The following is a 15,077-nucleotide window of genomic DNA, read 5'->3' on the forward strand; positions in this document are numbered from 1 at the left end:
TATTCTCGTTGTGTTATTTGTACTGTATTGTATTACACTGTATCAATTGTGTTGTGTTATACTGTAAAAGAACCCACAGCAACAAAAGGGTTGTTCCTGACAAAATTCTATAGAAAAATCCACTTCGATCGGAAAAACAAATAAAACTGCATACAGTTAAAAAAAAAAAAAAAAGAAAAAAGAAAAAAAAAAGAGGGTGGCGCTGTAGTGTAGCGACGCGCTATCCCTGGGGAGAGCAGCTCAAATTTCACACAGAGAAATCTGTTGTGATAAAAAGAAGTACAAATAAAAAAAACTCAAGGTCTAATGGAGGGGAAGAAAATACTGGTGAGTGGGGGACTCGATCCCATGCGCTCAGATTCTCTCACTTCTTAGGCAGATGTGCTACCGCTAGGCCACCACTCTGCTCTTTCTCAGGTTGTTTTTGTTTTTTTTGTTTTTTTTTCAATGAGGTGTTTTCATTGCATAACGCAACGCAGTGCAATTCGTCTGGACAGTTGAAAACTACATGTGCATTCAAAGGCTTCTTACTCATACCATTCTGTCTGTCAGCCCAGTCCACAGTGTAAGCTTGTATAAACATGAAACAGTAAAAGACTGAACTAAAAGTTGAAAAAGGAAAAGGAATTTTAGGCTGACTGTATACATGAAACTGATAAAACACTGAAATTTTGATTGTTGAGATGAAAGGAAATTTCATGTTAGCAATAGGTTCTCCTCAAAGATGCTGATCTCTTATTATTCCTTTATTGTTTTTTGTGTTCTCTGTGTTCTTCAGTTTTTGCAGTGACTTTTTTTGTTCTTTTTTTTTTTTTTTTTCAATTTTTGTCACATTTTCATGGACTGGAGATTTGATTTCCAGCCCTTGATTTCATCAGCTATTCAGTTATCACTTATTGATAGGACCTTTCCAGCAATCTTAGTATGAAAACATCTGAATTCAGAATTAACATACACTTTTTTTTTTCCAGAGGTGGTAGTGGTATTGATGCTGGTGGGGTTTCTGTTTCTGTTCAGATACAGTAATTTTCTGTTGCATGGCTGTCTGGTTGTTAGTGTATTCATCTTTTTTTTTTTTCCTTTTTTTTTCAGAGTGCCTGACGTAACAATAGCAACAGATATTATCTGTGGTTTTCCAACAGAGACAGAAAAGGTATGTGGCCATCAGTCTGTATGTACATATTTTTGTGTTAGTGTGTGTGTGTGTGTGTGTGTGTGTGTGTGTGTGTGAGTTTTATATTTATTTCCTGGTTTGTTTTCACCAAGAGCTTGTGGCAACACAGCACGTCTTATCATTCTTCTTCTTATTATTATTTATTATTATTTGCAGATCAATAAAACCTTGGACGTTTTGTAAGAAATGTCATTGTTGTTAAGTAAATATGGAGAATAGCGTGTTGATGTTGTTATTCAGTAGCTAAAGTCATACTTAATGTTGATGTGTTGTGGGGAGGGAAGACTTCTGTTGAGAGGACTTAATTAATCAGATGTTCCACTGTTTGGTTTGTTGGTGTGTTGTTTGTTTTTTGTGTGTGTTGATCTTTGGTCTTTTCCTTGCATTGCACTGTTTTTCTTCTTTTTTTTTCCCCCTTGCATAGAAGGTTATATTTTCTTTTCAACATTGTCTCCATTACAATTTCACAGGAAATTCCACACCAATAAAGCAAAATTACAATTCACACCACCTTTAGCAATATAGGTAGTACATGTATACATACATACATATCTATCTATCTATCTATCTGTCTATCTATCTATCTATCTATCTATCTATCTATTTATATATATATATATATATATATATATATATATATATATACGCATATATTATTATATATGTACACATACACAGACAATATTCACACACATGTATAATATGGTGAGCATTTGCAAGGGTGTTTTTTTTAGTTAACAAATAGCTAACGAGCAAGCAAGAAAGAATGGATGAAGAATAGAGAAAACAAACAAAAAACAAACACATACACAACAACAACAACAACAGCAACAAAAACAACAACAACAAAAAAGACATAGATCCCAGAACATGACATTTCCAATCTCAGCACTGTTTTTCTGTTTTCTCTTCCCTCTTCGTTCCTCCTCCATGGGGTAGCTGGGGGCTCTCTCTCTCAGTATGAACAGTATCCCCACCTTACGGAAACTCTGTGCTGGAAATTTCCTCTTTTCTGTTAGCTCTCTTTGTTTCTGCATGTACTGTTTTCAGCCGTGCTATGGCTGTGTATGTTTGGATGGGTTCCAAGCAACAGAGATGGATAGAACAAGTACCCTGTTCCTTTCCTTTCTGCAGCGGCTTCTTATTTCATTTTGACAAACAGTCTGTACATTTTCTGTGGACTGCTGGTGCTGACACTGCAGTGGACGAACCCAGTTGTGTTGTCGACGGGCGCAATAGCCGAGTGGTTAAAGTGTTGGACTGTCAGTCTGAGGGTCCACGGTTCGAATCACGCTGACGGCACCTGGTGGGTAAAGGGTGGAGATTTTTACGATCTCCCAGGTCAACATATGTGCAGACCTGCTAGTGCCTGAACCCCCTTCGTGTGTATATGCAAGCAGAAGATCAAATACACACGTTAAAGATCCTGTAATCCATGTCAGCGTTCGTTGGGTTAATGAAACAAGAACATACCCAGCATGCACACCCCCGAAAACGGAGTATGGCTGCCTACATGGCGGGGTAAAAACGGTCATACACGTAAAAGCCCACTCGTGTGCATACGAGTGAACGCAGAAGAAGAAGAAGAAGAAGAAGAAGAACCCAGTTGTGGATGGGGGACTTGGAACGAGTGCTGTGGGAGTAATGCCAGTGAAGTGGTGCTGATGATGGAACAGCACAAAACAACAACAACAACAACAAGAAAGAAACAAACAAACACACAAAAAGTTTCTGTTTATTTTGTTGTTGCTCAAGACTTCGATGAGACTGGAGCTGGTGCATCGGTATAAGTTCTCTGCAATGGATTTTTATTTCAATGAAAGAATTTTTTGGGGAAAAAAAAAAAATATATATATATATATATATATGTGTGTGTGTGTGTGTGTATCTTGTATTTATTTGTGCTGTCACACAGGACTTTGAAGAGACTCTGGAGCTGGTTCGACAGTACAAGTTCCCCAGCCTCTTCATCAACCAGTTCTTCCCCCGGCCTGGCACACCTGCCGCTAAAATGCCTCGGATACCTCCCCCACAGGTCTGATGGGTCATTCAGTTCAGTTCAATTCAGTTGATAATAGGCCTAGTCATAATGATAATTATAATAATGATAATACAGAACTTTTCTATGACACAATATCCAGTACTAGTGCTGCTCAAAGCGCCTTACATCATCCAGACAGATATGAGTATCAGTATCAGCATCAGTAGCTCAAGGAGGCGTCACTGCGTTCGGACAAATCCATATACGCTACACCACATCTGCCAAGCAGATGCCTGACCAGCAGCGTAACCCAACGTGCTTAGTCAGGCCTTGAGGAAAAAAAAAAAAAAAAAAAAGTATATATATATATATATACATATATATATATATATATGTATATATGTATATATATATATATATATAGAGAGAGAGAGAGAGAGAGAAGCATACATACATAAATAAATAATAATTATGATGGAGAAAAAAAAAATGAATCTAATTCACTTGAGTTTGATTAATAATAATGATAATAATACATAACTTTTCTGTGACACAATATCCAGTACTAGTGCTGCTCAAAGCGCCTTACATCGTCCAGTTAGATATAGATATGAATATAGGTCAGTGTGTTCATTTTGGTTCAGTTTAGTTCTGTCCGGTTCAGTTCAGTTCAGTCCACTTCAGTTCAGTCTCAGTTTCTCAAGGAGATGTCACAGTGTTTGGACAAATCCTTAGCTTGTATACCCTACACCGTATCAGCTGGGCAAATACCCGACCAGTAGTCTTACCATAACTCAATGCGTTAGTCGGGCCTTGACTGCATGCATATAAGTTGATGTACCTATGAGGGTGGATTTCTATTACAGAATTTTGCCAGAGGACAACACTCATGTTGCCATGGGTTCTTTCTCAGTGTGCCAAGTGCATGCTTCACATGAAACTTCAATTTAATTACACATACTTAACCGTGACCCACTAGTGCAGACTCCAGCAGGGGTCTGACATTCCTGTCCTGTGCAAACTACTATCCACCTATGCAGAGAAAACGAAAGTAGCTACGGCCGATAACCTCCCCTTTGCCCCCCTGACTAGTACCCTCTTTTTCCGGCAGCCATTATGACATGTTCCTGTGCTCTTCATACGGCTAAGTTTTTTTTTTGTATTTTCTGTCTGTCTGTCGATTCTCTGGCGTTCTTGTTTTTTGTCAAATTATGTCTTCAACCAGGTCACATAATTATATGATTCGATTGGGAGATCGTGCTAAAATTAAGGCGCGATCGCAATCGATTTGCGGATACTCTGGGCCCTCTGCTCCTTTTATCAATAATCATCTGAATAACAAGACCCTCGCGGGTTTGATTCTCCAGTCAAACTAGGAAAAAAGGGTGAGACGTGGATTGGAACTCATACCCTCACGAACACTGTGTTGGCAGATAAGTGTCTTTACCATTCTGCCACCTTACTTCTTCACTTTGAAATACTTTATTGTCTGCTTCAAATTATTGGAGTAAAAACATTTCTTTTGGCTCATTCAAATGTTCATCATCAGATAAAATACATGATATAAAACAAACAAATAATTGGCATACCCTTTCCCAATTATCAGGAAGAAGAAAAACACTCAGGTTGGAAAAATGCAACATTGTAAGACACAAGTGAAATGAAAGTAAATGATAACTAAAACTATTCAGATAAGAAAAAAATGTAACATTCTTAACCACAAGCGAAATTAAAGCAAATAATAATTGAAATCATCAGGTTAGGAAAATGTACTGTTCTAAAACACAAGTGAACTAAAAGTAAATGATAACCAAAATCAGGTGAAGAAAAAAAAGCACCATTTTAAGACACACGCGAAATTAAAGTGAATGAGTAACACATACACCCTTCCTTGATTTCTATAGAAATAAATCATCAGGTAAAAGGAGAGAATGTGTAGGTTAGAAGAAATATACGTTCTGAGATGCAAGTAAAAGAACCCCTCCCCCCCAAAAAAAAACCTGTACACGCTCCCTTTATTACTATGTATGTGGAAAGTCATGCATGTAAGTTTATCATTTTAATATTGAAACAAATACTTTTCTTGTCTGTCTTTACATTGTACAGTGCAATTCAGCATGTTTTACATGGAAAGTTGCTATGTAAATTAGATTGTTATTATTATCATTATTATTATTATCATCATCGTCGTTGATGTTTCTTAGGCTGCAGAATTTTTTAACATGATAGTTTGCTTTTTTTACTACCCTTTTCTCTCTTTTTTGCTGTCAGTGCCTGACAAGAGCTGCTTGGTTGATGTGTATGTTGGGTATCTGCTCCCTTTTTTCTTTTTAACTCACTCTGGAGGATGGAACACTATAGTGTTCCTGACGTAAGGTAGCGTTCCGGACGACGGAATGCTATAGCGGTTTCGGCAATTAAAATTTTTTCCATGTTTTCCTCATGGGGTAGCATAACAGTCACAGCTACACAGGGCATTGTGAATGTGTTAAGGGTCGAATGGAAAGTTTCTTTATGAGATTCCGTAACAACACACTTGCCAGCGAGTTCAGCACCCTACATGACAAGCTCATCTGCATACCTATCGAAAATGATGTCGCAGGCGATACAAGTGGAAATTTTTGGAGCAAACTTATCATGATAGCAGCTTTTATTGCTACTTAAGTGATTGAAATGCTTCAGACTGAAGGTTTCAACACAGACATTGAAGTCTGCAGTGAAGAAAGCTACCAGCAAGAAGGTACTGACAGTGACTCAGCTTCTGAGGGCAGTGAAGAGGGAGGGGGGTGGGCATTCACACGACATGAGAGGGGCCAGTGGGTCAAGTGCAGTGAGTTTCATTCAGTTACTTTATTTTTTTTATTTTTTTGTGCTTTTTTCCTAACCCAAACAAATGGGTCATCTGTACGGAAAAGCAAGGGAGAAAACTATTCGTCCAGAGTGAGTTAACAGATGTAGTGTAGCACATATGGAACAGTCAGCAACCAGTCGCACTGTTTGTGTGGGGGTGCGTGCATGGGTATTCTCTTATGGGATTGTGTGTGTGTGTGTGTGTGTGCCCTTATGCTTCAGATATGTTGAGCGTTGTTTCATTTTTGTGTCAGCTTTTATACCTGTCAGTTCTAAAAACATCTTCTTTGTGTCATTGTAAAATGTGTAGTGCTCTGTAGTTAAATGCTGAACAGGAGTCATGATGGCTGCCGGAAAAAGAGGGCGCTAGCCAGCGGGACAAAGGGGAGGTTACCTACTTCCGGGAGGTTATCGGTCGTAGTTACTTTCGTTTTCTCCGCATAGGCGGATAGTAGTTTGCACAGGACAGGAATGTCAGACCCCTGCTGGAGTCTGCACTAGTTGGGTCACAGTAAGTATGTTATTCAAACGTAATTTTAGATAGAAAATTTCCTTTTGTGATGAATACATAATAATTTTGTTGTCATGTATGTGAGCTATGGTTGACTAAATCATTTCTTTTTCAACTACCACTGGTTCTAGAATGAATTTTACGAATGGTTTGCCAGGTGAAACAACGCACGAAGCAGGTCTCAGAGCTCTTCCAGTCTTACCACCCATATACCCACAAGGTAAGTGGCACTATCATTGATGGATTGTATATAAGCTGTTCCACTTTCGCCCATAACAGAGATCTTTTCCCTTGCAATGAAAAGTTTTATTTAGATCTATCTATCTGTCTGTCGGTCTATCTGTCAATCTATTTATCTATAGGTGCATGTATCTTTTTTAATCTATAAATAGATAGACAGATAGACGTATAATACATATTTATTTTTGAAAAATAAATCCTACGACTTGTTGTTGATGTGGAATTACACACACATAGAGTGTCATGCTGTGTGGTGTAAATGAATCCTACAACTTGTTGTTGATGTGGAATTACACACACATAGAGTGCCATGCTGTGTGGTGTAAATGAATCCTACAACTTGTTGTTGATGTGGAATTACACACCCAAAGAGTGCCATGCTGTGTGGTGTAAATGAATCCTACAACTTGTTGTTGATGTGGAATTACACACACATTGAGTGCCATGCTGTGTGGTGTAAATGAATCCTACAACTTGTTGTTGATGTGGAATTACACACACATAGAGTGCCATGCTGTGTGGTGTAAATGAATCCTACAACTTGTTGTTGATGTGGAATTACACACACATTGAGTGCCATGCTGTGTGGTGTAAATGAATCCTACAACTTGTTGTTGATGTGGAATTACACACATAGAGTGCCATGCTGTGTGGTGTAAATGAATCCTACAACTTGTTGTTGATGTGGAATTACACACATAGAGTGCCATGCTGTGTGGTGTAAATGAATCCTACAACTTGTTGTTGATGTGGAATTACACACCCATAGAGTGCCATGCTGTGTGGTGTAAATGAATCCTACAACTTGTTGTTGATGTGGAATTACACACCCATAGAGTGCCATGCTGTGTGGTGTAAATGAATCCTACAACTTGTTGTTGATGTAGAATTACACACACATAGAGTGCCATGCTGTGTGGTGTAAATGAATCCTACAACTTGTTGTTGATGTGGAATTACACACACACATAGAGTTTCATGCTGTGTGGTGGAAATGAATCCTACAACTTGTTATTGATGTGGAATTACACACACACATAGAGTTTCATGCTGTGTGGTGGAAATGAATCCTACAACTTGTTATTGATGTGGAATTACACACATAGAGTGCCATGCTGTGTGGTGTAAATGAATCCTACAACTTGTTGTTGATGTGGAATTACACACACACATAGAGTGCCATGCTGTGTGGTGTAAATGAATCCTACAACTTGTTATTGATGTGGAATTACACACCCAAAAATTGTATTTGTATTTCTTTTTATCACAACAGATTTTTCTGTGTGAAATTCAGGTTGCTGTCCCCAGGGAGAGCGCGTTGCTATACTACAGCGCCACCCTTTTTTTTGTAATTTTCCTGCGTGCAGTTTTATTTGTTTTTTCCTATCAAAGTGGATTTTTCTGCAGAATTTTGCCAGGAACAACCCTTTTGTTGCCGTGGGTTCTTTTATGTGCGCTAAGTGCATGCTGCACACGGGACCTCTGTTTATCGTCTCATCCGAATGACTAGCGTCCAGACCACCACTCAAGGTCTAATGGAGGGGGAGAAAATTATCGGCGGCCGAGCCGTGATTCGAACCAGCGCGCTCAGATTCTCTCGCTTCCTAGGCGGACGCGTTACCTCTTGGCCATCACTCCACAATGTGTCATGCTGTGTGCTGTGTGTGTGTGTGACAGCTTGGTGCCAGACAGAAGGTGCTGGTGACCGAGATCTCTCACGACAAACAGTACTTTGTGGCCCACAACAAGAGCTACGACCAGGTCAGTGACCCCCTTGCCCCCTGCCCACCCCACCCCACGCCCCCACACCCCCATCATCCTTTCACCTCCTACAGGGAGCAAACGGAATTAGTCATTCTGTTTCTCCTTCTCTGTTTCCTAAAGACGGAAGGGTTTGTGCACTGGAACGTTCGTTTTTCTCCGTTGTTCTTTTGAAGCAGCATTTCACTGATTTTATTGTGCTTTGTTTTGTTTTCCATTAACTTTACTTCCCTTTACTTTGGTTAAAGAGTGTGTTGCTTTTTTTTGTTGGTTTTTTTTTTTTTTTTTTTTTTTTTTTTTTTTTTTTTTTTTTTTTCCCCGGACTTTCTTGGGTCGACCACCGTTTTATTTTGTACATAAATTCATTATAACAATTCAGAGTAGATGGAAAAGAAAGGGGAAAAAAACAAAGAAAGAAAAAAAAAAATGAATACAGTGTACATTAACAATAACATCGTCATCATAAGTCATTATACTTATAATATATTGTTCTTAATTTGGTCAAGGTGGACACATTTTCATCATGTGTAACAGTGCAGTTTTATAACATATAATAGCATCAGCATAGAGTTATGGACACTTTGCTTCGCTAACGTAATGTGAAAAGAACACAACCCACACATAGGATATCTTATGTATGAACACATTTCCTCTAGTTTTCTATACGTGACTATATAAAACACCCATTACACAGTCGTGTTAAACATTATTACTGCAGACACATAAGTGCACATGAATACACACATGCATATATTATTTACATACTCGCATACTTACACATTCACGTACATCTGTTCAAGTTTTTTTTTTTTAATTATATATACACACATACATATACACACATATATATACACATATATATACACATACATATATATGCATACATATATATATACATACATATATATATCATTGAGCCTTCATTATTATTGTGCATTTTGATCTTTCATACTATTTTGTTATGGGTTACTGTTTTCAAGAAGTTTTATATATGGACACCATTTTCTCATAAATACAGCACTTAACATTTCCATTGAATGCATATATCTTTCTACTTTATAACTATTTCTTAAATCATTCAAAAAGTGCTCTATACATGGTTTAATCTTATTTATTCTGCATTTATAAACAAAATATTTTGCAACAAGAATAATATAGTTGAAAATTTCATCTATTTTTGTAATTTCATCATTTCCAAATAGAACTAATTCTATGTTTAACTTAACGTTTGAGCAAGTATCACATCTTTCTTTTAAGACGTTCTCTAATTCCTTCCAAAACAATTGAGAGAACTTGCAAAACCATAGATAATGTTGTACTGAATCTATTTCATTTTTACAAAAATTGCACTTGTCACTGTTTGTAATACCCATTTTCTTCAGAATTTTGTTTGTAACTAAAATGTTGTGACAAATTCTAATTTGAAACCACTTTAATTTTATCTCTTTTACTTTTTTTATTTGCTTCATTTTGGTTACCCAATTAACGATGATATCTAATTTTTGCTCCCACTTAACAAAAGAACTTATATTGTAAATAAAGAGTGGTTCAAGAAGTATATCATAATATAGTTGCGAGCCTTTCATAGTAGAGGATATTAAGTGTAGTGCTTTCGATTGTTCATTACAGGTTTTATCACTTAGATAAATATTATGTGTAATTAAGTAACTTTTTATCGAATGTATCAATCCCATATACACTAAATAATTTACATTAATATTATATTTTTCTCTAAAGCATGTGTAACTAAGGAAGCACCCATTCTCATCAACAACATCTCTAACCAGATATATATTCTTATTTGTCCAACATTTGTAGTGGATTGTATTGTTACCAACTCTAAATTTGTCGTTATAAAAGAGGGGCTCTGCAAGTACCTCGTGTGACTCTTTTAATTCTATTTGTTTCGTAAAATTCGAGTATGCCTGAAAAACATCTTTCCAAAATTGGTTACATTCGATAGTCAGAAACTTTTTTGAACCATAAAGATTTAGTGAGTTAATTTCTTGGCATTTTATAAGTAAGATTCTCTTCCACTTTGGTGTTCCTGTGTATAATTTCCTTATCCATGTTATCTTAAGAGCATGTATAAACTTTTTTATGTCTGGTATACCTATTCCTCCATTTGCAACTTTATGTATTGAGTATTTTCTTTTAATTTTATCTGGCTTTTTATCCCATACGAATTCATAGCATAGTCTCTGTAATTCTTTTATTTCTTTGTCTGGAGGGTTTGGAAGAAGAATCCATAAGTATATTAGCTTTGAAAGTATGAGAGATTTGAGAATAGCAATTCTACCGAGGGGTGTGCATATACGTTTTGACCAAATCTTGAATAATTTTTTTGCTTCTATTAATTTGTCCCTTGTGTTCACTTCAGTTATTTTTGATAGATCGTTTAAAAACCATATACCTAAAATCTTGAATTTGGGGGGGTTCCATTTCATATTCTTTTCTGGGAGATACTTCCTTTTCGAATTTCTCATACACCCTAACCAAACATTTAGCGTTTTATCATAATTTAACTTCAGACCTGAAAATTCTTCAAATCTATTTAGTGTTTCGAATAATTTCTCATACGATTCTTTATCTCCCTCTAACGTAAAAGTTGTGTCATCGGCAAACTGACAAATTTTAAATTCGGTGTTCAATATGCTAATGCCTTTAATACCCTCATCTTCCCTTATCTTACATGCCAGAATCTCAGAGCACAATACAAAGAGGTATGGCGAAATCGGGTCTCCCTGGCGGCACCCCCTTTGTACTCTGAAACTCTGGGATACCTTACCATTTACTATGACATATGACTTTATATTTCTATAAAAAGTGCTTACCCATTTACATATATCTTCTCCAAATCCAAAAGCGTTTAAGACCTTGTTCATATATACCCAGTTTACTGAATCAAATGCCTTTTCAAAGTCTATTGAAACTAGTAAGCCTGAAATGTCTTCTTTTTCTAAGTAATGCATGATGTCATATAGTATTCTTAAGTTATCACCAATGTATCTACCTGGAATGAAACCTGTCTGATCTTCATTTATTAACTTAGGCAGGACTGACTTAATTCTACTAGCTATGCATGCTGATCCTATCTTATAAATAACGTTTAACAAGGATATAGGCCTCCAGTTTTTTAAGTATTCCCTTGGTTTATCCCCTTTTGGCAGGCATGTAATTAATCCTTCTTTCTGTGTCGTTGACATTTCTCCACTTATAAATCCTTCATTCAGTGATCTCACAACAAAGTCACTAATGTCCTTCCAAAAAAATTTGAAAAAATTTACAGTCATTCCATCTGTACCTGGACTCTTGTCGTTTTGCATTCGTCTGATAGCATCTGTGGCTTCTTGTCTTGTAATTAATCCTTCTAGTTGTTTTGATTCTGTCTCATCAAGTCTGGGTAAGTTGTTTACATACTCACTAATATCTAAATCTTTTACATTCTGTTCTTTGTATAGGTCTTCATAATAATGTCTTGTCACCTTTAGTATTTCATCTGTTTCTGTCAGTATATTGCCTTGATCTGTAAATAACTTTAACATGTGTTTGCTGATAAAGTGACGTTTTTCAAGATTACAAAAATATTTACTTACTTTTTCACCCTGAGATGCCCATCTTGCTTTAGATCTTAAAGCTATCCCTTCCATTTTCAAATTCCTTAACTGTATGAGCTCTTCCGTCTTCTCCTGCAATTCTCTAATTATATTATACGACCGAACTTCCTTTTCGAGTCGTTGTATTTCCTCTTCTAACATTTCCTCTGTTTCTATTTGTTGCTTTTTCTTTCTTATTCCAAAAGTTATAGTTTTTGCTCTTATCTCCATTATCAACACATCTAAAAAGAGCTGGCTGCTTATAGTAAACTGAATTTCATCATTCGGGATATTACATATATTTTCTCGTGTGTAAGGTAATACTGCATACTGTTCCTTTATTTTCTCTATTGTTTCTTTCACTAACTTAATATAATCACTGTCTCTAAGTAAAGATGAGTTAAATTTCCAAAAAGGTTTTCTTTTGGGTTCTGTATTAAATACTAAGTCAACTTTGACTAAAGAGTGGTCACTTCTATAACCGTACAAAATATCAGCGTCTTTAACATCAGTAACCAGGTTATCTGAGATCAAGAAGAAGTCAAGACGGCTTTGTTGTAAGGGAGTTGGTCTCCTCCAAGTGTATCTTAAGACTTCAGTATTGAGTTCCCTCCATATATCTACTAACTGTAAGTCATCTATCATCTTTAAAACTCTTTCTTGTGCTCCCCGATTATTCACATGCTTATAATTGTGGTAGTCTACGTTGGGATTCATTACTAAATTCCAATCCCCTCCCATTATGACGTTAGAAATTTCTTGCTCTTCAACTTTTTTCTGAATTTCTTCAAAAAATATAGGGTCATCTCTGTTAGGGCCATAAAGATTTACCAATAGAATTTCAATATCAAATATGTTTAAGACCAAAATGATATAATTACCATGAGTATCTGTAATGGTTTTTTTAATTTTGAACTGAAAGTTGTTATTCAGCAAGATAGCTACTCCTCGTGACCTAGAATTATTAGATGAAAAAACACATTCATAACCCCATTCAGCCCTTATTTGTCTCTCCATCTTTTTTGTAAAGTGTGTATCTTGTAAAAAATAGACTGAATATTGTTTTTGCCTTAAGTATTGTAAAACATCTTTCCTTTTTTGAAAAGCACCTAGCCCCTGGCAGTTTAAGGATGATATTTTTAGACTATTCATGAGTGAATTGTATATTGGACCACACATATTGCACCATTAATATTTCAAAAACAAAATTTTCCACCTGTACCATTTTTTCTAATCTAAGAAATGAAAAAAGAACAAGAACGATGATGAATTCCTTGTTCTTTACAAACTGAAGCATCAGACACTCAAATATTTGGCGAAAGTCAAATGAAATATATGAAAAAGAAAGAAACAAGACAAAATATTTTCCGTTCACATAAAAATACACATACATTGGCAAAGAAGAAAAACAAACAAGTAAACAAAAAAAAAAAACAACAAAAAACAAAAACAAAAAAAACCAGACACCTGTTTTCCTCTGACCATCCTTGGCGATCAGGGAACACAACATCGCACAAATTTTGATTTCATAAAGCCGTATTTCACGAAACTCCTTCCCATTCTCGTGGAAAGTATTTTTTTACAAGATGTGTGTGTGTGTGTGTGTGTGTGTGTGTGCGCGCACACGCGCGCGCGTGTGCGCGCGCGTGTGTGTAAGTCAACGCGCGTGTGTGTACAAAACTTGTAAAAATCGTGCGAGCGATTTTGTCTTCTCTTTTTTTCTCTCTTTTCAGATTTTTTTTTTTTTTTTTTTTAACAAATTAGTAAAACTCAAAACAATTAAGACAATATTCACATAACATTCGTGCCAGTATGTTCTGATTTTTTAACTCACTCGGAGATCCCGAACCATCAAGGGAACCTGGAGCACGTGCAACACAACCTTACTCACTTCGCCTGCAGTCACCTTTGTGTACAAGTTCGCGCGAACGTGTGTGTGTATGTGTGTGTGTACGTGTGCGTGTACGTGTGTGTGAGTGTGTGTGTATGCGTGCGTGTAGCGGGAACGAAAACATACATAATCAGCTAAGCATATAATTATCTCAAGAGCATGAGCAAAGGCAGGCCACACCTGCGACCCGACCTGCTCCAAGATTCACAACAACCAAGCACAACCATCACAAATCGAATAGGTCATGCACAGTGATTCACAACACAAAAAGACTGACTCATCGCAAAAAGCCAAACACAACCCCACACACAAATCGGACAGGCGAAAAAAGCACGATTTCAGTTAACTTCAAAAAGCAGTCTCTCAATAAGGAGAGCAAAAGAAAAAAAAAATTAATATTCGCGAGAGACAATAATAGATAATGTCTGAATACGAAACCGTGTGTATGTATGTGGAGCGGGGGTGTGCATGTGTGTGCGCGCATGCGTGTGTGGGCGCATGTGTGTGCGTGGGTATGTGTGTGTGTACTGGTGGGAAGATGGGTGAAGTGTTTTGATATGCATTCCGTCCAAGCATGTGAACGAGAAAAAAAAAAAAAAAAAAAAAAAAAAGATTGTTTATCTATCCATTTTTCACAACATATTTACGAACACCGTGGCATTAAGTACTTTGTCAGTTCGGGCTGACCAAAAAAAAATAAAATAAAATAAAATAAAATAAAACCACAACAAGTATTTACAAATAAATGGATCAATCAATCAATCAATCAAGTCACCAGTGAATCACCCTGCAAAATATGAACCAGATGATTAATGGACAAGCTAACACGCGTACTTTATTCCTCCACCCGCCCCCCCCCTCCCACACACACACACACACACACACACACACACACACCCTTCTTTTTACTTTTTAACTTTTCCCCACCCCCTTTTATCATTTTTTTAAAAACTTCCATCCTTCCTTCCTATCCTCTTCCCCCTGCTCCATTTTTCATAAAGCAGTGGCTTGTTATTCATCAGTGGGAACAGGGGGGCGGGGGGGGGGGGGAGATAGAGGGGAACGAGTAGACA

The 15,077-nt window shown here is 36.9% G+C and overlaps 1 protein-coding gene across 2 annotated transcripts in view; it reads left to right on the forward strand.

Annotated features, from left to right (window-relative positions):
• Window positions 1-15,077, forward strand: part of LOC143295149 (threonylcarbamoyladenosine tRNA methylthiotransferase-like) — a 34,776-nt gene that overhangs the window by 13,320 nt on the left and 6,379 nt on the right. For both annotated transcript variants that reach the window (XM_076606719.1, XM_076606720.1), the window contains exons 10-13: window positions 1,093-1,153; window positions 3,090-3,209; window positions 6,674-6,736; window positions 8,434-8,517. In XM_076606719.1, coding sequence (XP_076462834.1) covers window positions 1,093-1,153; window positions 3,090-3,209; window positions 6,674-6,736; window positions 8,434-8,517 — 328 coding nt within the window. The remainder of the gene's footprint in view (window positions 1-1,092; window positions 1,154-3,089; window positions 3,210-6,673; window positions 6,737-8,433; window positions 8,518-15,077) is intronic.

Source organism: Babylonia areolata, chromosome 20, assembly GCF_041734735.1.
Source record: "Babylonia areolata isolate BAREFJ2019XMU chromosome 20, ASM4173473v1, whole genome shotgun sequence".
Classification (NCBI taxonomy): Eukaryota; Metazoa; Mollusca; class Gastropoda; order Neogastropoda; family Buccinidae; genus Babylonia; species Babylonia areolata.